The 22,105-nt window shown below is 51.2% G+C and overlaps 8 protein-coding genes across 8 annotated transcripts; 4 read left to right on the plus strand and 4 right to left on the minus strand.

Moving 5' to 3' along the window:
• The first annotated feature begins 4,670 nt into the window (after window positions 1–4,670).
• On the plus strand, window positions 4,671–5,826 carry LOC120752166 (histone H1.10-like). Its single transcript, XM_040062851.2, has one exon. The coding sequence runs from the start codon at window positions 4,692–4,694 to the stop codon at window positions 5,289–5,291; it is 600 nt and encodes a 199-aa protein (XP_039918785.1). The 5' UTR covers window positions 4,671–4,691; the 3' UTR covers window positions 5,292–5,826.
• LOC120752150 (histone H2A-IV) lies at window positions 5,785–6,177 on the minus strand. Its single transcript, XM_040062835.2, has one exon. It carries the CDS (start codon window positions 6,172–6,174, stop codon window positions 5,785–5,787), a length of 390 nt encoding a protein of 129 aa, XP_039918769.1. The 5' UTR covers window positions 6,175–6,177.
• LOC120752157 (histone H2B 1/2/3/4/6) lies at window positions 6,106–7,548 on the plus strand. Its single transcript, XM_040062842.2, has one exon. It carries the CDS (start codon window positions 6,508–6,510, stop codon window positions 6,886–6,888), a length of 381 nt encoding a protein of 126 aa, XP_039918776.1. The 5' UTR covers window positions 6,106–6,507; the 3' UTR covers window positions 6,889–7,548.
• A 740-nt stretch (window positions 7,549–8,288) lies between these two features.
• Window positions 8,289–9,091, plus strand: LOC120752143 (histone H3). The gene has a single exon (XM_040062827.2). The coding sequence runs from the start codon at window positions 8,341–8,343 to the stop codon at window positions 8,749–8,751; it is 411 nt and encodes a 136-aa protein (XP_039918761.1). The 5' UTR covers window positions 8,289–8,340; the 3' UTR covers window positions 8,752–9,091.
• A 187-nt stretch (window positions 9,092–9,278) lies between these two features.
• LOC120752142 (histone H3) lies at window positions 9,279–9,929 on the minus strand. The gene has a single exon (XM_040062826.1). The coding sequence runs from the start codon at window positions 9,927–9,929 to the stop codon at window positions 9,519–9,521; it is 411 nt and encodes a 136-aa protein (XP_039918760.1). The 3' UTR covers window positions 9,279–9,518.
• Window positions 9,930–15,469: 5,540 nt separating this feature from the next.
• On the minus strand, window positions 15,470–16,883 carry LOC120752154 (histone H2B 5). Its single transcript, XM_040062838.2, has one exon. It carries the CDS (start codon window positions 16,519–16,521, stop codon window positions 16,141–16,143), a length of 381 nt encoding a protein of 126 aa, XP_039918772.1. The 5' UTR covers window positions 16,522–16,883; the 3' UTR covers window positions 15,470–16,140.
• Window positions 16,832–17,243, plus strand: LOC120752151 (histone H2A-IV). The gene has a single exon (XM_040062836.2). The coding sequence runs from the start codon at window positions 16,854–16,856 to the stop codon at window positions 17,241–17,243; it is 390 nt and encodes a 129-aa protein (XP_039918770.1). The 5' UTR covers window positions 16,832–16,853.
• Window positions 17,244–17,390: 147 nt separating this feature from the next.
• LOC131378470 (histone H1.10-like) lies at window positions 17,391–22,105 on the minus strand. The gene is made up of 2 exons (XM_058420366.1): window positions 22,046–22,105; window positions 17,391–18,189 (listed from the first exon to the last, which is right to left on the minus strand). The coding sequence occupies exons 1-2, from the start codon at window positions 22,103–22,105 to the stop codon at window positions 17,542–17,544; spliced, it is 708 nt and encodes a 235-aa protein (XP_058276349.1). The 3' UTR covers window positions 17,391–17,541.

Consider the following 22,105-nt stretch of genomic DNA (forward strand, 5'->3'; position numbering starts at 1 on the left):
TGACCAGGGTGGGCACCAGTGGGGAGCAGGTGAACCCCAAATCTGTAGTCAGCCAGAAGTTTAAGACCAGCTGCCTCAGAGGAAATAAAACTGCCTAAGTGATGTGAATGCTGTGGTTCAGAGTAGGATGGGAAAATACGTGAGTCCCTGCCAGGAATTGGTAGGGAGAGTTTTACATTGCCACCCAAACCAAAACTGTGGGTCAGGATTTTCTCCAGATGGAAGCTGAAAGGTGGAACAAATTGCTCTTTCGACCGTTCTCTTTGGGTTTTGTGACTGTCGCATGGGGTGGAAATGCTATTGTTTTAGAAGGACATTTTGGAAACTGAAGCTGGCTGCTCTTAGTCCAAAGCCTCTTGAGATGTTTCCTTATAAGGGTGCTGAAATGAAGGCAGAAGGATGTTTCAGATGCAACTGGCTGCCCTGGTCCCTATAAAAGGTCTGCCAAGCCATTCCCACTTTTTATATTTGATGGCAAAAAGTTGGGAATCACCAAACTGAGGTGCAGGAACTGTTGTTCCCAGCCATCCTGACCCTAAACATAGTGACTACATCTAATGTCAATGATAAGTGCAAGTGGCAGAAGAGTTTTGTTATAACTGAAATCTGCTTTTCTCTCCACCAGGACTGTAATCAACCATCTGCATTCAACTTGGCCAAAAGTGCTACCTTTTTTCTGGATCTAGAGAGCTGCTGAACCAGTAGCTTAGAGAGCCTTTTACAGTCCCTGCTTCACCAAGGAGGGGTACTGTCAGGGCACCACCAGCTCTGCCTGTCACTACCCAGCATCTTCTGGGGCTCCCCCAACCCTGTTCTGGTCCCAGGAGCCCATTCCAGCCCCCCTAGAGCCATCAGCTGCTATCCCAGCAATACAGAAATAGGGCCGGTCTCAAGTTCCCCACAGCCCTGCCTGGCCATGGTCCCACTGCCCCAGGGAGGTATCCAATGCCCTGAGCTGAGGCTGAGCCCAAAGCCCCTCTCTGGGCCTGATCCTGATCCCACCTGCAGACTGACTTCTTGGCTTTGCCTGTGTGTGTGTGTATGGCAGGAAGCTGAGGTTTGTGGCAAATTAAAAGTTAAAATGATAAGACAAAGTCATTGCATTTTGAACAGGTTCTGGGTTTTGGTTTTGCTTTCTTTTTTTTTTTTTTTTTTTTTCTATATTAAATTAGATGAATCATCTCTGAACCATTTTTCTGCTGGCAGGAAATGTTGAGAATTAACACCTATAGTTGGGCCTCAGCAGAAGGGTAGAAAACATGAATCAGACTAAAATAGGAGGATCCAAGTGATTATATTTTTAAGAATTGTGAGTGACTCTCAGTTCTCCTATCTCCAAAACAGAGATGGGCTTCACATGTTTGGGGAAGTCACGGTAATGTGAAATGCAGTGCAGTTAGGTATTCATGTGGAAAAGTCATAAGGAAGGGGAAGAATAGGAGAAAGAGTTCAAGAAGAATTATCCTCAGTACAAACAGCTGAACACTGGACCTTTGTAAGGTCCTCGTCCTAGGACTTTTAATGTCATCTATGGTGGCTGCTCAGCTTTGTTCCCTAGAGCCAAATATCACAAAAGGGACATGGAATAATTGAAAACAATATGCAGTAATTGGAAAGCTACTCTGATTTCTCAGTTTTTTAAGCTGGCTAGCAGGCACTAAGTTTGGTTTGGATTATAATATATTTTTGCAAGTTAATAGGCATTTATTGCTGGTCATAATAATCTATACTTTCCATGCTGTCTGGCAAGAGCTCTAAGGGGCTTTCAGATCTGATCTCTTGCAGTCTGAGCTGGCTCATATTGATAGCACTTGCAAAAAAATAAATCATTCTGTAGGATTTGCTGGCAGATTCTTGTTACTCTGCCAGAGATCTCTGTCCATACTGAAAGGGCATGCAGAGACTGACAGCCTGGAATACTGCTGAGATCCTGTGGTTCTTGATTTCACCTCTTCTAAGATGAGGTAGCAAAGCTGGCTGTAATTGGGATAGTAAATGCATAAGAGGGAGGAAGAATCTCTCCCAGCAAGGATCCTTCCTATCTCTTCTTCTTTATGTCTGCATTGCAGAGAAATATCTACTACTGCCTGTATATTAAATAAGTTTGACCATGACTGGAGTAATGATCTCGGGTGCACAGCTTCAGGTTTTCATGCTGCTAATCACACAAGAAACAGCAGGTTTTGTGGGAGGAGGGTGAACCGTGAACCACAGTCATATATTTACTACTCTATGAGGTGATGCTATATTTGTATCTCCTTGTAGGTCTTGATTATTCTCTTTTACTTCTGCATCCTTCCCCTAATAAAAATTACTTGACTGCTTGTATCTAAAATGGTCATGAGATTATATAAACTTTGAAAAAATAAGGAAAGGGGAAAATAGGTAATAAAAGCTAATAAAAACAGAAGAGGAAAATCAAATAAATTGGAGCCCCTTTAGCCTCAAGTTTCTCAACTTAACATTTGATAGAGAATGGTGGAGTCAAAAGCAGAGTGAGACAAGGACTACCACAACGTGTTGCAGTGTTGCTGTGGCACATACTGAGCAGCTTTTGCTCTGGAGATGGTTGGTGTTGTGACTGGCACCACTATACAGGATTTAGGCATACAGCTGTGTGCCAGCTGTGTGTGTATAAGAAAAATGATCTGGTGAACGTAACATTACAGGCTAGAGGAAAGTGTGCTATCGTGATGCATTATTACTCTTGTAAAATAAGGTTTGCAGAGAATGGGGAAAGTAGAAAGGCTTCTGTCCCAACACAAGTATTGGCATTGGTGATAGAAGAGCTAGTGAGTACGAAAACCGGCTTAGACACTGTAACATGTTTAGTTTTTAAAGGACATCAAGGCTTCTACCAGAACAAGAGCAGACATACAGTCATCCACCTGACTGCAGGAAACTTTAGGTGATATCAACAATTTCACTATTCAATTCTTTATGCCCCCTACTGCTACATGGAATAAATGGCATAGAGTGGACTTCTCTTTATTTTTTTGTAAAATTTCCAGTGAACCTTACTCTATAAGCTATCCCACTTCCAACATGGTTCAAAAACCCAGATCCAGATTTGCTGAATTTACCATCTTATTGGCACTCTCTGCCTCATCATAACATCATAATTCCTCAGCCAGAGGACCTCAATGGCAAGGAGGAGTTAAAAAAAACCCCAACCAACATAAATGCAAGAAAAATGTGGGGTTTTTACCATAATTATACAAGAAAATGTCAGTGCCTATATGAGTGGCAGGTTTTTTGTTTGTTTGTTTGTTTGTGTTTTTTTTTTTTTTTTTTTTTAATCTGACTTTGTGAATTAATTGAAAATGAAGAGTCTTCCAAAATCTTCAAGAGGTTCATTTTACTGTCCTCTAGTGGAATGAAATAGAGGAGTGAGGTGGTATTTTTCCACTCACAGATTTTTCACTTTATTGAAAAAGGGAAATTGATCCATAACTGGTCAGCATCATACCTAAACTATTCAAGTTCAGTTTGTTCACAGGAGGCAAAAGTGCGACAATCTGACATTGCTAAACTATTGATGACCATTAAACTATAAGGTAAACAAATGAGGAATTCCTGACAGAGACACAAAACTATACCCAAAGTTGTAACTGGTGAGAATGTGTGTGTGCTAATGGGGTAGTCACCACAGTGAGCATAAAGAGATTTGCCCCATTTTGTGCTGAAGCCAAAAGGTTTTAGGTACAGAAACTGCTGTGACATGATCCGAAACACAGAAAAAGAGCAATGAGCAAAAATTTTGTTTTTTCTTTCCAGCTTCAGATCAAAATATGAATAGAATGATGCTCTCACATCTCTTGCAGACTCAAACTGTCAATTTTTTTTTTCCCATGTTAATGAGTTATATGAATGGATTTTACAGATTTAGCCCTGTGTACTTTATTTATAGTGTGATCTGTTTCTGCACACCAGAGACTTACATGAAGCTCTGTGGTCTAACACAAACTTTTTAATCTTTGGTCTTCAGGTCCCAAATTATTCCACTGATATTGGAGAGCCTTTTGCTATGTTAACAACAGGAAAGCGTTTCAAAGAGGGTAGCCCATTCTGAGGGAGATATGCGGTCTAATACTTCATGCTTAGAAGTGTGCAACGTCTGGAAGCATTACGTTTGGAAGTACAGGAAAAAAATACGGCTACCTGAGTGTTTCAGAGTAGCCAGAGATATGAACCTCGGTAGAAGTGATGGTGCAGCTTTGTGCTACCTCACTCTCTTTGAAACAGTTTTATTTTAAAGAATGAGATTCTAGCTGTGTGTTTTCTTACCTAATGTAAAAAGGACCTTCTAAGGATTAACACTGAGTTTTCCGACTCACGTTAACTTTAAAGGAGGATTTCAAATTTGCAAAGAAAAACAAAACTTTCGCGTTCTCGAGGTCTGTTTGGCGGCAGGAGTCGGGATTTCTTGTTCCCCAGCTATTCAAATCCAGCTATTTTTGCGACAAGACATCAACAAGCGAAAACCAGCCGGTCCCACGGCCTCACAGATGTAGAAAAATGACGATTTCGTGACAGATAAAACAGGAAAAAACCATTCAATTTCACCCGAAGACGGATCGCAGGGCGCTGAGCGGCGCCGGGGCCGGGCGGAGCCAATCAGCCCCCGCCGCGCTGCTATAAAAGGAGGCGCGGCAGGCGCGCCTCCGCTCAGTGCTCCTCCTTATTCCGCCATGGCCGAGACCGCCCCGGCCCCCGCCCCCGCCGCCAAGAAGCCGAAGAAGGCGGCGAGCGGCTCCAAAGCCCGCAAGCCCGCGGGGCCCAGCGTCACCGAGCTGATCACCAAGGCCGTGTCCGCCTCCAAGGAGCGCAAGGGGCTCTCCCTCGCCGCGCTCAAGAAGGCGCTGGCCGCCGGCGGCTACGATGTGGAGAAGAACAACAGCCGCATCAAGCTGGGGCTCAAGAGCCTCGTCAGCAAGGGCACCCTGGTGCAGACCAGAGGTATAGGTGCGTCTGGCTCTTTCCGAGTAAGTAAGAAACCTGGAGAAGCAAAAGTAGAAGCTCCTACGAAAAAAACTACAGCAACGAAGTCCAAGAAGCCAGCGGCTAAGAAGCCTGCCAGCGCTGCTAAGAACGCGGTAACAGCAAAGAAGAGCTCCAAGAAGGTTAAGCCTGCCGCCAAGAAAGCAGCCATAAGTCCCAAGCTAGGAAAGGCTGTCAGGCCCAAAAAAGTAGGAGCAGCAGCGAAGAGCCCGGCTAAGGCAAAGGCGATGAAGCCTAAGGTGGCCAAGCTGAAAGCGGCTAAGGCAAAGGCGGCAGCACCCAAGAAGTAACCCTCACCTAGAAGTAGCCTTGCTTCCCATTTAAACCCAACGGCTCTTTTAAGAGCCACCCACGGTTTCTTAAGAGGGCTGAAATGCTGTGGCTTCTCTCGTTTTGGGGAGGATTGAGCGGGGAGGTGTATGGGGGATCAGCCCGTCTTCTGCTGAATGTGCGTGCTATTTGAGACCTTGACAAGCTCTAGCGGCACTTGCAGCGCCTTGGTGGCTTTCAAACCGCCCACGAGGCGCAGGGATTGGTTGTGGAGGAGCTGAGCTGTTTCCTGGGTCTGCTTTCAGCCCCGCCCCAGAGCTAAGTAATACTAAGTAATAAGGCCCGGGCCTGATTATCTGTTTACAGAACCGCACCTGGGAAAAGCATTTACAAACACCTCCCGTGAGGTTTCAAAACTCGTATGGAATTAAAGCTCTTTTTATGAACTTGTAGGTGGCTCTTAAAAGAGCCTTTGGGTTTCTTAGTAAAACAGCGGCCTTCGTTCTTCAGCGTTCACTTAGCCTTAGCCTTGTGGCTGTCGGTCTTCTTGGGCAGCAGCACGGCCTGGATGTTGGGCAGCACGCCGCCCTGCGCGATCGTCACCTTGCCGAGCAGCTTGTTGAGCTCCTCGTCGTTGCGGATGGCGAGCTGCAGGTGGCGGGGGATGATGCGCGTCTTCTTGTTGTCGCGGGCCGCGTTGCCCGCCAGCTCCAGGATCTCGGCCGTCAGGTACTCCAGCACGGCCGCCAGGTACACCGGGGCGCCGGCGCCCACGCGCTCCGCGTAGTTGCCCTTGCGCAGCAGCCGGTGCACGCGGCCCACGGGGAACTGCAGCCCGGCCCGCGACGAGCGCGACTTGGCCTTGGCGCGCGCCTTCCCGCCCTGCTTCCCGCGGCCGGACATCGCAGCGACTCAGGAGCAGCACAGCAGAGGAACGCGGCGAACACAGAACGAGCTCTCGACCAGGGCTCGCCGCCTGCTTTATATACAACCCGGGCGGAGCGGCAGCACCTCTTGTGATTGGCTGCGAGAGAGAAATTGTTCCCCAGCCAATGGAAAAGCGAATCGAGACGGGGCCAATAGCGAATCCCGGCGCTCTGCACCGAGCTTTAGGCGAGCCAATAGCGATGCAGTGATATCGACGGCGGCGCTATAAAGGCGGCAGCCGAGGCGGCAGCTGCCGTTGAGAGCGGTTGGGCCCTGTGCTTGGTTGGGGACAAAGCTGCGGCTGCTGCGATGCCTGAGCCGGCCAAATCTGCTCCTGCGCCCAAGAAGGGCTCCAAGAAGGCTGTCACCAAGACGCAGAAGAAGGGTGACAAGAAGCGCAAGAAGAGCCGCAAGGAGAGCTACTCGATCTACGTGTACAAGGTGCTGAAGCAGGTGCACCCCGACACGGGCATCTCGTCCAAGGCCATGGGCATCATGAACTCCTTCGTCAACGACATCTTCGAGCGCATCGCCGGCGAGGCGTCGCGCCTGGCGCACTACAACAAGCGCTCCACCATCACGTCGCGGGAGATCCAGACGGCCGTGCGGCTGCTGCTGCCCGGCGAGCTGGCCAAGCACGCCGTGTCCGAGGGCACCAAGGCTGTCACCAAGTACACCAGCTCCAAGTAGGCGCGCTTTGCGTCCTCTGCCCGATATTTACGACCCAAAGGCTCTTTTAAGAGCCACCCACCTTTTCATAAAAAGAGCTGATGCTGTGGCGAGTTCTTAGCCTATACCGTTTACTTTTCTCTTAGGGCACAAGGGGGTGGGGAATGTGCAGTTGGCGGTGGAAAAGTACCGTCAGTTTCAAGGATAGCAGGATTTGCAGTCTTAGTGGTAAACGGCTATGTCCTGAATGTCCTTCAACGGACGCGAGCATGTTCATGATTCGCTTAAAACCCCTAGGAGCCTGCTTTTCCTGTTATGTGCAGTGTAGGAGAGCCGAGTTAGAAAAGGAATACTGTCGGTGGTCTCAACGGTCAAGACAAGTGCTCTTAGGGCTCGTACATGGTGTCTTCCAGTTAAGCTACGCTTATGGAAGACTGAATCAGAGGTATGCAAAGCACCGGCCGTTCAAGACGACCCCGTGCTCTTGTTCAGTTGTTTCTGAGCCCAAGGCTCCGACATGGATGCCCGCTCTACTTCACTATCCCCAAAATAGGTTTTCGCAGGCAAACAGGGGAAGAAGAGCGGAACGCTGCTCTGCGTTGCCGGCCGCGAACTGCTCAGTGCTGCACAGGCGGTAGCACCTAGCACAGGCTTGCCGGTGTGGCTCTTTGGCGGCTTTCGTTCGCCTCTCTCGCCACCTCCGGTTCCCCGCGCCCCGCAAGCGCCGCCGCCGAGTAGCGAACGAGCCGGAGGCGGGCGGGCAGAGCCGGGGCCGACCTGAGTGAGGACTGCACGGAGCCACCAGCACCACCCCCGCCCCCTTCTCCCCGTGGGCGGGCCCAGCCGCCTCACGCTCCTCCCGACGCGGCGCTGATTGGTGCCGCTCGCGGCTCGCCGCTCGCAGCCCGCGCTTTACCGGGGCGCGCTCCCCGCAAGAGACGCGGCGCTGCCACCGGGCCGGGGCAGCAGCCGGGAAAGCTCGGCTTGGCCAGCGAAGTCGGCTGCTGCCTGCGCCTCCAGCCTTTCTGAGCCGCGGCCCTGAACCGAACGCGGTTACTGAGCGGGAAGAAACCGCGAGCCCTCACGGGAGGAGGCGGCTGCCAGCGGCAGCTTTAGCCAGCGCTCCCGAGGCCGGGGATGAACGCGAGCGGAGCGGCTTTGGGGAAAAGAGGGCGAGCCCGAGGCTCGGGCGGCGAGACCGCGCTGTAGTGCTCGGCTGCGGTGCTGCCGCCCCTCCCGCGCCCTGCAAGCCGCAGTTGGAAGGCGGCAGGGGCGGGGCGAGGACGGGGCGCGTTTCCCGCCCCGGAGGCGGGGCTTTTCCGGGGCTGGCGCGAAGCGTCCAATGGCAGCCGTCCGGTGTCGCGCGGGCGGCCAATGAGCGCGGGCGCGGGTGCTATAAATAGCGGCGCGGCGAAGGTGCAGCCACGGTGCTCGCAGTGCTGGGTGAGGGGTATTGTGTGTCGGTGCTGGGCGATGGCGCGCACGAAGCAGACGGCGCGTAAGTCGACGGGCGGGAAGGCGCCCCGCAAGCAGCTGGCCACCAAGGCTGCGCGCAAGAGCGCGCCGGCCACGGGCGGCGTCAAGAAGCCGCACCGCTACCGGCCCGGCACGGTGGCGCTGCGCGAGATCCGGCGCTACCAGAAGTCGACGGAGCTGCTGATCCGCAAGCTGCCCTTCCAGCGCCTGGTGCGCGAGATCGCGCAGGACTTCAAGACCGACCTGCGCTTCCAGAGCTCGGCCGTCATGGCGCTGCAGGAGGCCAGCGAGGCCTATCTGGTGGGGCTCTTCGAGGACACCAACCTGTGCGCCATCCACGCCAAGCGCGTCACCATCATGCCCAAGGACATCCAGCTGGCCCGGCGCATCCGCGGCGAGCGCGCATAGGCTTTATAAGAACGTCTACTACCTGTGTTAAAATATTTAAACCACCCCAAAGGCTCTTTTAAGAGCCGCTAAATTCCCAATAAAAGGAGCTGTGGCACAGTTGTCAAATAGCGTTTTATTGAGTGGGCAAGGAGCGATTTTGCAGAGGTACATTTTTTATATGGGGACCTTGAGATTATGTAAAATGCACTGATCAGTCCACAAAAACAACTTTTATCTAGAGCCAAGGGCTTTTGGAGCCCCTTCGTGCAGACTGAATTTTGTTGTACATTTGCTCTGATACGTATGATTAGAAAATACCCTTTACAACTCCTCGCAAGTTTTGTATTTCCTTTATTTTTCCGTCGATCTTTGAAATAGCTGGGACTTATAAACAATATTGGAGAAAGAACAAATATCAGAGGAAGGAAATGTAGGCTTTATGCCTTTATGGCAGAGTAGTTTTAAATGCCACTCAATGTGCCTGACGACAGGCTCGAAGGGGAAAAGAGATAAACATAAAAGATATAGGAAAAACTTCCTGAGGCAAAAAGCAGTTTTGTCATACCCAGGACATACTTCCAATATTTTTAATACCCCCCACTGCTTAAAATAACCCACCATACAATACTTTAATTTTGTCACTAATTCTCCCACATCCCCAGTGAAACAGTACTAAAAAGCAGCACTACAGCTCTTTTAATTGTACATGTAGTGGCTCTTAAAAGAGCCTTTGGGTCTATGGGGGTTGCCTCAATGCCTGGCCGGAAGCAGCAACGGCAAGCAACTCAGGCACGCTCGCCGCGGATGCGCCGGGCCAGCTGGATGTCCTTGGGCATGATGGTGACGCGCTTGGCGTGGATGGCGCACAGGTTGGTGTCCTCGAAGAGCCCCACCAGGTAGGCCTCGCTGGCCTCCTGCAGCGCCATGACGGCCGAGCTCTGGAAGCGCAGGTCGGTCTTGAAGTCCTGCGCGATCTCGCGCACCAGGCGCTGGAAGGGCAGCTTGCGGATCAGCAGCTCCGTCGACTTCTGGTAGCGCCGGATCTCGCGCAGCGCCACCGTGCCGGGCCGGTAGCGGTGCGGCTTCTTGACGCCGCCCGTGGCCGGCGCGCTCTTGCGCGCAGCCTTGGTGGCCAGCTGCTTGCGGGGCGCCTTCCCGCCCGTCGACTTACGCGCCGTCTGCTTCGTGCGCGCCATCACCCAGCACCGACACACAATGCCCCTCACCCAGCACTGCGAGCACCGTGGCTGCACCTTCGCCGCGCCGCTATTTATAGCACCCGCGCCCGCGCTCATTGGCCGCCCGCGCGACACCGGACGGCTGCCATTGGACGCTTCGCGCCAGCCCCGGAAAAGCCCCGCCTCCGGGGCGGGAAACGCGCCCCGTCCTCGCCCCGCCCCTGCCGCCTTCCAACTGCGGCTTGCAAGGTGCGGGAGGGGCGGCAGCTCCGCAGCCGAGCACTACAGCGCGGTCTCGCCGCCCGAGCCTCGGGCTCGCCCTCTTTTCCCCAAAGCCGCTCCGCTCGCGTTCATCCCCGGCCTCGGGAGCGCTGGCTAAAGCTGCCGCTGGCAGCCGCCTCCTCCCGTGAGGGCTCGCGGTTTCTTCCCGCTCAGTAGCCGCGTTCGGTTCAGGACCGCGGCTCAGAAAGGCTGGAGGCGCAGGCAGCAGCCGACTTCGCTGGCCAAGCCGAGCTTTCCCGGCTGCTGCCCCGGCCCGGTGGCAGCGCCGCGTCTCTTGCGGGGAGCGCGCCCCGGTGAAGCGCGGGCCGCGAGCCGCGAGCGGCACCAATCAGCGCCGCGTCGGGAGGAGCGTGAGGCGGCTGGGCCCGCCCACGGGGAGAAGGGGGCGGGGGTGGTGCTGGTGGCTCCGTGCAGTCCTCACTCAGGTCGGCCCCGGCTCTGCCCGCCCGCCTCCGGCCCGTCCGCTGCTCGGCGGCGGCGCTTACGGGGCGCGGGGAACCGGAGGTGGCGAGAGAGGCGAACGAAAGCCGCCAAAGAGCCACACCGGCCAGCCTGTGCTAGGTGCTACCGCCTGTGCAGGACTGAGCAGTTGGCGGCCGAAAACTCATAGTGGTGGGTGGGACGGAGCGAGGGCATCCATGTCGGAGCCTTTTGCTCAGAAAACAAAGGGCCTGAAAAAGAGCACGGGGTCGTCTTGAGCCGCTTGTGCCTTGCACTCTCCGGATTCACACCGTCACCATTTGCATAGTTCAGCAGGGAAACACCACTAGTTCTAGTTCTCAGGACCAGCTTTGTTTCGGCCGTTTTGAGACCACCGACTGCACTAGTTTGTCTAACCTGCCATGCCCAAACCGTGTATACACCAAAAGCGGGCTCCCAAGGCTTTTAAAGCAAATTTTGAACATTTTCTTCTCCGTTGAAGCAGATGTAGAACGCATTCTTGTACCGCAAACAATTCATGTCCCACTTTCCTTACAATTTACCATGCTTTCACACCATAACCTTTCTTTTCCTGGAAAAAACCCCAGGCGGGACAACAAAGTATAGATCAGCATAGCACTAGCTCTCTTATTGAAAATGTGGTCCCGGAGGTCTGGCACAGGGCACAGAAGCAGCTTGGATATGGTGTATTTGGTGAGAGCCTTGGTGCCCTTGGAGACAGATGTTGTTTTCCCCTGCCAGCTGCATGCTCTGTTGGGGTGGGTGCATGGTGGTTTACATAGTGCGGTTGCCAAGCAATGTGTATTCTTGTCGGTTGTAGAGAGATGTAGTCGCCATCACCCCAGATCCACGTACGTGGATAGTGTTGGTGTTTCCCGGGTTTCAAAATGCAATGTTTTCCACGTGGAACAGAGAGGTGGGGATACCGTGGGTACAGAGTGAGACAATGTGTGTTTCCTGTATGGGTGCCGAGGAATATGTGTGTGTCAGCAAAAAGCAAAGTGAAGTGTTTGCTCTTTGAAGTGCAGAGAATGCGTGTTGTCATCGGGAGAGGAGAGATCCGTGCCCCGTTGGGTGCTGACTGAGGTGTGCGTCAGGTGGCATGGAGCAATGGGTGTATAGGGAAGCAGCAGAGTGCTGTGTCTGTTCGTCGAGGATCAGAATGAACCCTCCATCAGGGAGGACCAAAATGATGAGCTATCAGGCATTGGACAATGTTTGTCAGCTGGTGCAAAATCATCTGCATTTGCTGGGCTCAGGAGGTACTATATGTTGTAGGGAGCAGAGTGATGTATGTGTCGGAGCGTGCAGAGGGCTCTGTGTGTTGAGATGTAAGGCTAGTGTGGATTGAGAGTGCGGGGCAATGTGTTTCTGGCAGCGGGTGGGGAGTGTGTGGGGACAACAGAGCAGGGCAACTCAGAGATACAGGACTGTTGTGAGCTACATGCATCGTTGGGTGCAGAATGACTGATTTGTAAAAGAGTGCAGAGCGATGTGCTTTCCTTCGGGAACAAAGTGGTGTGTGTGTAAATCAGCAGACAGAGATATGTGTGTGCGGGAAGAGCAGGACACTGCCCATACCATTGCGAGGAGAGCGGTGTGTGTTCCAGAAGGTGCAGAGTGGTGGCAACACCGTTCGCAGGGCAACGTATGCATTGGCTGTGAGGAGCGACATGTATGTCCAGGGGGTGCACGATGACACTGGCAGTGGGGAGTGTAAATCTAATTTGTTTTTCAGGGTGTGCAGTTTTTGTCAGGATCCTAGGGCTATGCGTATGTTAAACACACACTGTGTGTATGTCTGCTTATCATTTAATGGTAAACATATTATGGAACATTTAGAAAGCGAAGGATGGGTACACTGAATAAAGCAGAGAACTGAAACACAGCAGTGGGCTGTGGAGAGGTCACTGTTGTAAATACTGTGTGTTAGTACTCCTGAGCTCTTCTTCAAAGGAGACATCAGGTCTCCCTTCTCCCACCTCTTGACATGGGAGCGAGTGTAATTCACTAGACCATAACTTACCAGTTTCATTCCATATTTCTTTGGTCGAGCTTGTACAAGCTGCCACTGCGCAGTGAGAGGTGAAAAATTTCTGCATTTCCATGTTCCCATTTGCCAAGCACGGTGCTGCCCTCCTTGCCTGAAGCTCACTCGGTGGTCGGACCCCTCCTCGCTCTGACAAGGGAAGATGAGCTGGTCACGAAGGTGCCCACTGAAATCGGGACCTTGACGACAGCGCTCTGCTTAAACCCGCGGTTGGTTCTGCTCTGGCCCCAGCGCTGCGTCCCGCCATGCTCTGCCCATGGCTGCGCTCCTGGCTTCTCTCTGCTCCCGACTTTGCGAATGAGATGTTAATTACACGCACACACCCTTGGCGAATTTGTATCTGTCTCATGTGGCTATTCATTTCTAGAGACATTGGTTTGAAGGGGGTTAACTACTTTCTGTTTCTTGACTCTCTGCAGGAAGCCCTTGAACTGTCATACTTACGGCCCCCAAATTAACACTCAACGGGGTTCCGAGGTCTGTGCGGAAACAGAGGAGTTGTACTTAAGTCACACAGCTCTGCTTGTGTCCTCGAGCCGTTCCTTTCCCCAGCCACTGCAACCTGGTTAGCCCGTCCTGTCCAGGTGGGATGGCCATGGGGCTGACAGCAAACCTGACCTTGCTTTTCCTCTTGGTACTACGTCTCTGTCTTCTCTGGGTGATGAGCGAAAAGTGATTGTATGTGGAAGTTTTCTAAGTGTGGGAACTGCTGAAACAAATGCCATGTCCTATTTTGTATGGAAGTACTGGATCTTCCTCAGATCTTCCCCGTCTCTCCATTTGTCACTGCCGAAATCTGTGGAGTACAATACATACGCGAAATATCCACAAACAGAAATTTGTATAGGGGAACCTGCAATCATCAGGCTCAGGGCTGAACCACAGTAGGATTCTGACTCTCAAGCTGCTTGCTCATCACCTGCCTTCACCATCTTCATTTTCCGTGCAGGTCTGGCACACTCCATCTCCTCTCTAGGGCACTGCAACTGCACCTTTGGACCCTGTCCACTCACATGGCAGTGGGAGAGATGTCTGGCCAGAGCGGGAGGGAACCTCCAGCGCAGTCCGCAATGAAGGGACAGCACGGAGATCTGCATGTCCCTCAGCTACTTGAGGCATGGAGGACTGTGTGCAAGCAGCGTGGGGGCATCCAGCACTGTTCCTTTCAGCGGTCCAAAGCCTCCTCCCAGCCTTCACAACGAGCAGGCTGCTCCACTTAGGAGCACGCTCCACCCCATCCCCTTCTGTCAGTGGCACACCCGTGCACAGATTTGGCCATGGAGCCATGCTTCACCTAATCAACACATCAGTTATCACAAGTTGATTTTCTGTGTTATCCTTAGCTTCCCAAGAACAGCTACATACAGCCTCTTAAGGTGAAAATATCTTGGCATGGAATGGGGAGAAAATTCCTCTTCTGAGCGATGGTATGGAGTGTTTTCTCTTTTCAAAACTATGGAAACTACCACCGACACAAACAAATATTATACCAACCAGCTTAACACTTTTGTTTGCATATGATCTAGAAAAGTTTCATGGCCCTGGGATATATATATATATATATATATATATATATATATATATATATATATATATACATATATTTTTCCTTTGGGATGAGAAAAGTCTAAATTAAAACACTCTTCTTGATGTAATTTTGCAGATGGGTCATCTCTCTGCCACTGATTGCCTCTTAAAGACATCTCCCTAATATGCACTGGTGGATACAGTATTTTACATGGGGAAAAAAGCTAAGTGCTATGCAAAATTATAATGAATAACAGCTGGGATGACCACCAGAAGGCACGGTTAAAAACAACAAGCAAACAAACAAACAAACAAACCCCAAAACCACCACCAAAAAGGAAACCCTCAACACATAAATACCCACAACCCCCCCAAAAAACCCAACAAACAAACAAAACCTCATCATCAAAACAATAAAAAAGCACACATTGATAAACCAATCCCAAATATATATATATATATGTATATATATATATATATGTAAATTTTTTTTTTTTTTTTTTGAGATGAGAAAAATCTAAACACACTCTTCCTGATGTATTTTTTGCAGATGGCGGTTTATAGCCCCCACGCCCGCGCTCATTGGCCGCCCGCGCGACACCGGACGGCTGCCATTGGACGCTTCGCGCCAGCCCCGGAAAAGCCCCGCCTCCGGGGCGGGAAACGCGCCCCGTCCTCGCCCCGCCCCTGCCGCCTTCCAACTGCGGCTTGCAGGGCGCAGGAGGGGCGGCAGCACCGCAGCCGAGCACTACAGCGCGGTCTCGCCGCCCGAGCCTCGGGCTCGCCCTCTTTTCCCCAAAGTCGCTCCGCTCGCGTTCATCCCCGGCCTCGGGAGCGCTGGCTAAAGCTGCCGCTGGCATCCGCCTCCTCCCGTGAGGGCTCGCGGTTTCTTCCCGCTCAGTAGCCGCGTTCGGTTCAGGGCCGCGGCTCAGAAAGGCTGGAGGCGCAGGCAGCAGCCGACTTCGCTGGCCAAGCCGAGCTTTCCCGGCTGCTGCCCCGGCCCGGTGGCAGCGCCGCGTCTCTTGCGGGGAGCGCGCCCCGGTGAAGCGCGGGCTACGAGCCGCGAGCGGCACCAATCAGCGCCGCGTCGGGAGGAGCGTGAGGCGGCTGGGCCCGCCCACGGGGAGAAGGGGGCGGGGGTGGTGCTGGTGGCTCCGTGCAGTCCTCACTCAGGTCGGCCCCGGCTCTGCCCGCCCGCCTCCGGCCCGTCCGCTGCTCGGCGGCGGCGCATACGGGGCGCGGGGAACCGGAGGTGGCGAGAGAGGCGAACGAAAGCCGCCAAAGAGCCACACCGGCAAGCCTGTGCTAGGTGCTACCGCCTGTGCAGCACTGAGCAGTTCGCGGCCGGCAACGCAGAGCAGCGTTCCGCTCTTCTTCCCCTGTTTGCCTGCGAAAACCTATTTTGGGGATAGTGAAGTAGAGCGGGCATCCATGTCGGAGCCTTGGGCTCAGAAACAACTGAACAAGAGCACGGGGTCGTCTTGAACGGCCGGTGCTTTGCATACCTCTGATTCAGTCTTCCATAAGCGTAGCTTAACTGGAAGACACCATGTACGAGCCCTAAGAGCACTTGTCTTGACCGTTGAGACCACCGACAGTATTCCTTTTCTAACTCGGCTCTCCTACACTGCACATAACAGGAAAAGCAGGCTCCTAGGGGTTTTAAGCGAATCATGAACATGCTCGCGTCCGTTGAAGGACATTCAGGACTTAGCCGTTTACCACTAAGACTGCAAATCCTGCTATCCTTGAAACTGACGGTACTTTTCCACCGCCAACTGCACATTCCCCACCCCCTTGTGCCCTAAGAGAAAAGTAAACGGTATAGGCTAAGAACTCGCCACAGCATCAGCTCTTTTTATGAAAAGGTGGGTGGCTCTTAAAAGAGCCTTTGGGTCGTAAATATCGGGCAAAGGACGCAAAGCGCGCCTACTTGGAGCTGGTGTACTTGGTGACAGCCTTGGTGCCCTCGGACACGGCGTGCTTGGCCAGCTCGCCGGGCAGCAGCAGCCGCACGGCCGTCTGGATCTCCCGCGACGTGATGGTGGAGCGCTTGTTGTAGTGCGCCAGGCGCGACGCCTCGCCGGCGATGCGCTCGAAGATGTCGTTGACGAAGGAGTTCATGATGCCCATGGCCTTGGACGAGATGCCCGTGTCGGGGTGCACCTGCTTCAGCACCTTGTACACGTAGATCGAGTAGCTCTCCTTGCGGCTCTTGCGTCGTTTTTTGTCACCTTTTTTCTGCGTCTTGGTGACAGCCTTCTTGGAGCCCTTCTTGGGCGCGGGGGCGGACTTCGCCGGCTCAGGCATGATAGCAAATCCTCTGAATACAAACGCGCGAAAGACCCGTAAGTCAGAGTAGTGATTGCTCTTTTGGGCGCCCTTATTTATAGGGCGGTTATGCAAATTAGGGTTACTTGCAGCCTAAGTTTTTATTGGCTGAGACAAGTTTTTTCAGAAATATCGTCACGCCGTTCATCGCCATTGGTGAATTCTGGATCCGCGTAGCTATTGGCTGTTTCAGGCATTTCCCTGTTTTAGCCAATCAAAAGTCGGGCATTCCGTTGGAAAGGCATATAAGGCCGATCTCCGAAGTTAGATTAACTGCGTTCGGCTTTCGACGCAATCTTTCTGGTGCAGCGATGTCCGGCCGCGGGAAGCAGGGCGGGAAGGCGCGCGCCAAGGCCAAGTCGCGCTCGTCGCGGGCCGGGCTGCAGTTCCCCGTGGGCCGCGTGCACCGGCTGCTGCGCAAGGGCAACTACGCGGAGCGCGTGGGCGCCGGCGCCCCGGTGTACCTGGCGGCCGTACTGGAGTACCTGACGGCCGAGATCCTGGAGCTGGCGGGCAACGCGGCCCGCGACAACAAGAAGACGCGCATCATCCCCCGCCACCTGCAGCTCGCCATCCGCAACGACGAGGAGCTCAACAAGCTGCTGGGCAAGGTGACGATTGCGCAGGGCGGCGTGCTGCCCAACATCCAGGCCGTGCTGCTGCCCAAGAAGACCGACAGCCACAAGGCTAAGGCTAAGTGAAAGCCGAAGAACGAAGGCCGCTGTTCTACTGAGAAACCCAAAGGCTCTTTTCAGAGCCACCCACTTTTTTCAGTAAAGGGCTGAGTTGCTTTTTGAGTGTTGAAAATTTTTCTGCTCCTGTCACCACCTTTCTGGGTTTATCGTTAAAACAGTATCACTTCCCCAGTTCAGGCATCAAGGTTATCCAGTAAGTGTCTGCAAACTTTATCCTTGAATCACATACAAGACTTCACGTGGGTGGCTCTTAAAAGAGCCGTTAGGTTTAAATGCAGCACCAGCAGTTTACTCAGTGAGTTGTTTACTTCATCTTTGGCACTGGCTTCTTTACTTTTGCAGCTTTCGGCTTTCCCTCCTGGGCCTTAGCCGGGCTCTTCGCTGCTGCCGCCACTTGCTTGGGCTTAGCAGCCTTTGTTGCCTTTTTCGGGCTTTTGGCTACTTTCTTTGCCGCCGGCTTGTCTTTCTTGGGGCCCTTTGCTGTCAGTACCTTCTTGGGCTTTTTGGAAGCGCTGGAGGGTTTCTTACCTGCCGGCTTCTTGGGCTTGGTTGCAGCTGTTCTCTTCTTGGAGGCTTTTTCCTTCACTTCTCCGGTTTTTTTCGTGCTGAGCCGGAAGGACCCGGGGGCGCCGGTGCCCTTGGTCTGCACCAGGGTGCCCTTGCTGACGAGGCTCTTGAGCCCCAGCTTGATGCGGCTGTTGTTCTTCTCCACATCGTAGCCGCCGGCGGCCAGCGCCTTCTTGAGCGCGGCGAGGGAGAGCCCCTTGCGCTCCTTGGAGGCGGACACGGCCTTGGTGATCAGCTCGGTGACGCTGGGCCCCGCGGGCTTGCGGGCTTTGGAGCCGCTCGCCGCCTTCTTCGGCTTCTTGGCGGCGGCCTTGGCGCCGGGGGCCGGGGCGGCCTCCGACACCGCAGCGCTGGGCGGGCGCTGCTGCAGCGGCACGGGCGGCGCCTCCGGTTATAACAGCGGCGGGCGCTGATTGCTTCGCCCCCGAGCCCGCCCCTGCCCTTGCCCCGCTTCCTGCCGTTCGCCTTGCGTTTCTTCTCTCTCAAAGAAGGGGGTTTTAGTTAAAAAACAAAAACAAAAACAAAAAAAACCTGGACCGTGGCAGCCCGTTTCCTAGCATTCTTGCTGAGGACAGAGAATATTTTTGTCTTGCGACGTTTCGTTCAACCGAGACTTGAAATGAAGTTTCAGGCAAGTCAGTAATCCCCACGTTTGTCAATTGCATGCAGAGCTGGACCTTAAGATTTTTATTTCTCCTTTTGAATTAAAGCTTTGCTTCTGACACCACTGTCTCAGTGACATCAGATACATGTTTTTGAGAGGGTTTTCATGGAGGAGCTGCAAAATGGGCACAATCTCGAGACCTAAGTGTAAATTAGCTTTGAAAAGATGCAAGTTACACCATGTAGTCTCTCAGCTCTGTATCTGAGTTGTGAGTTGTTTTCTATAACATAACTTCATCACTTTAAAATAATGAAACCTTTGGACATAGTGCCCTAATTAGCTCTAGTGGGATTTGGTAAAAAGTAAAAGAAAGACATTGTCCACCAGAAACCTTAACCTAAAAAGCAGCCCTCTTAAAAAATTTCAGCTACCTTTAAAATCCCAGAATAACATCTAGAAGTTGCTTCTCTGTCCCCTGGGTTTTCTATACCTTTGTATTAATAATTTAATGAACTGTATTGGCATTTTTTTCCTCAAAAATACTTATTTTCATTACGTACAGTAAATAAACCTTCTTATTTTTATGTTCCTATTTTAAGGTAGTGTTTATTTTTCTACTTGCTTTTACACTATAATTCAGGAATTTTGCTAGCCACAATCAGCAATTCTACAAAAAGAAAAATAAAAAACAAATCAAAAGACAATGTACATATATTTGTTATGAAAAACACATAAATCTGCAGGCATTTCTTTAATAAAATAATATAATTCAAGTGATTTAAGCAAACAATTTTCTCCTCAGAACTGCTGAGAGAGGCAATGGCATGGCTTTTTCCAAAGTATGACTATTGTGATGTGGGATAAATTGAATATACATAAAATTCTTTTTTTTTCTTGAGATTAGTTAGATAGCAACTGGACAGTCATGTTTGAACATTCGTAGTACTCTGTGGGAAAGAATTGGAGACCCAGGTGATTGATTCACATGATTGTAAATGCAGTTATTTGGCTTCTTTCACTTCATCTTTTGATAAAAGGATATCACACACTGTCTAGTGAAGATTTGATGATGGTTGGGTCAGTTTTATGAGCTTGTCAGTGATATTAGATTATCTTGACTGGGTTGTAGTTAAAGACTGTCAAGAAATGTGGTGGCATTTCAGAGAGGCTCTTTTCTAGGGAAGAAAACCAGCAGAATAACATCATGTGAGAGATGATAAAACCAGAAGATTATGTGGATTTGGTTTTGTCCTGATGATGTATTTTGTGGTAGTTTCACCTGCTGAATCTGCTGTGAATTTCGGTTTGTGAACTACATTGGCACAGAATTGAATCTCTTGGTAAGGATACACGCCACTGGGGAGAAATTTCTGGGTGATAATTCTGTAGCATACATATTTCCTTCAAATGCTGTATCTTAATCCATACTAATCACTCGGGGTCACTGGTTCCTTTACCTTTAAATTCTTTTGAACGTTTGCAAATGCATTTTCCTAGGTTTTGGCTAGGCCTCTATCCTGCTTCCAAACACCTGACGTAGTAGCCCATTCCTGGAGTATTCTATGTACTTTCCTAAAACTTCCTTTTCCTGGTCCTCCAAAATTTTGGCCACTTATCTGGACTTTTAAAATTTTGTTTTTCAAAACTGTATGCAGTTAGTTTTAGACTAAGCAAAGAAGGAAATGGAAAGAGATCTCGTAGAAGTTTTCAGGTGGAGGAGGGAAGTGGAAATAAGTTAAATTCCTTTAATTAATGGGTGAACTTAATTTAAAAAGTTAATTGCTTCAAATATTATGATGTGCTCAGTAAAAACAAAATGACTTCTGTTTTTTATTTTCCCCTTTAAAAAAAAAAAAGTTGTCAAACTAAGAGACCATTTATTAAATACCAATTGGCCTTGGGCTGATTGGTTGAAAGATCAGGAGCACAGGTAGTGATTTCCTTGGTTCTTCTGGTAACAGAATACTTTTTAAACACAGTGGACAGAGATATTTGGAAATGGTAGACCAGGAGGAAGCTTCCTCTCTCTTCTGAAAACATAACAAGTAGGACTGGCAACTTCTACAACAGGTATGAGGCGCTGGAAGACCAGACAACTGATGAGGGGAGCCCTTCTGGGATAGAGGGCCTCCTAAACAAACACCATCTGTACCCCACATCAAGACCTCCTCTGTTCTGAGGAAAAGAAGAGTAATCAGATACTCCCTTCTTCAGGGAAACAAGGACCCGATATTTTGGCTAGACGGGTTCTCACACATCAGGCACAAAGAGTTAGAGTGACTGGGGTAACATCAGGCTGTCGCAACTGGGGTTCTGCAGGGCTCCATCCTCACCCAATTCTCTTCAGCATCTTTGTTAGCGACTAGGATGCAGGGCTCAAAGTTTGCCAGTCACACTAAACTGGGAGGAGTTGTCAACTACTTTGAGTGCAGAGAGGCCCTGCAGAGAGACCCCAACAAATTAGAGAGATGGGCAATCATAAACCATATGAAGTTTAACAAGGGCAAGTGCTGGAATCTGCACTTCAGACGTGCCAATCCTGGCTGTGTGTACAGACTGAGGAATGAGACACTGAAAAGCAGTGCCATGGAAAGAGACCTGGGGGTCCTGCTTGATGGCAAGTTGAACATGAGCCAGCAGTGCCCTGACAGCCAGGAGAGCCGGCCCTGTCCTGGGGTGCATCAGGAACAGCATCACCAGCTGGGCAAGGGAGGGGATTGTCCCCCTGTTCTGCACTGGGACAGCCTCACCTTTAGTGCTGGGGACACTTTTGGGGCCACAGTATAAAAAAGACATAAAGTGTTTGGAGAGCATCTGAAGAAGGATCACAAGGATGGTGAAGGGCCTGGAGGGGAAGCCATATGAGGAGTAGCTGAGGTCACTTGGTCTATTCAGCCTGGAGAGGAGGAGACTGAGAGCAGACTTCACTGCAGTCTGCAGCTTCCTCATGAGGGGAAGAGCAGAGGTAGGCACTGACACTCCTGTGACCAGTGACAGGACTCAAGGAAATGCTATGAAACTGAGTCAGGGGAGGTTTAGGTTGGATGTCAAGAAAAAGATTTTCATCCAGAGAGCAATTGGGCACTGGAACAGGCTCTCCAGGGAAGTGGTCACAGCACCAGCCTGACAGAGCTTAAGAAGCATTTGGACAACACATTCAGGCACAGGATGTGACTCTTGGGGTGTCCTGCCCATGGCCAGCAGTTGGAATTGATAGTGTTTATGGGTCCCATCCAGCTCAGCATATTTTATGATGCTATGATTCTATGAATTTTTTCCAAAGGTCAGTCAGGAATTCAAGAACTCCCTTTTCTCCTATTCTGGTTTGAGTAAGTGCTTTCAGGAAGGTCCTCTCTATGAGCCAGTGTGACTTGGTGCACTACAGAATCACAGCACGATTTGTGTTGGAAGGGCCCTTCAAAGATTATCTAGACCAACACCTTTGTCATAGGCAAGGACATCCTTCACTAGACCAGGTTGCTCAAAGACTTATCCCACGTGGCTTTGAAATCTTCCATTGAAGGCCTCAACAATTCTTGGTAACTTGTTCCAGTGCGTCCTACATCATAAGGAGAAGTTTCTTCCTTGGAACCTATCTAAATCTAACTTCTTTCACTTTTAAAACCTCACCCCTTGCCCTGTCACTAAAGGCCGTGGTGAAAAGTCTTTCTATATCTTTCTTATAAATGATCTTCAT

The sequence above is a fragment of the Hirundo rustica genome, chromosome 4 (genome assembly GCF_015227805.2).
Source record: "Hirundo rustica isolate bHirRus1 chromosome 4, bHirRus1.pri.v3, whole genome shotgun sequence".
NCBI classification, from domain to species: Eukaryota; Metazoa; Chordata; class Aves; order Passeriformes; family Hirundinidae; genus Hirundo; species Hirundo rustica.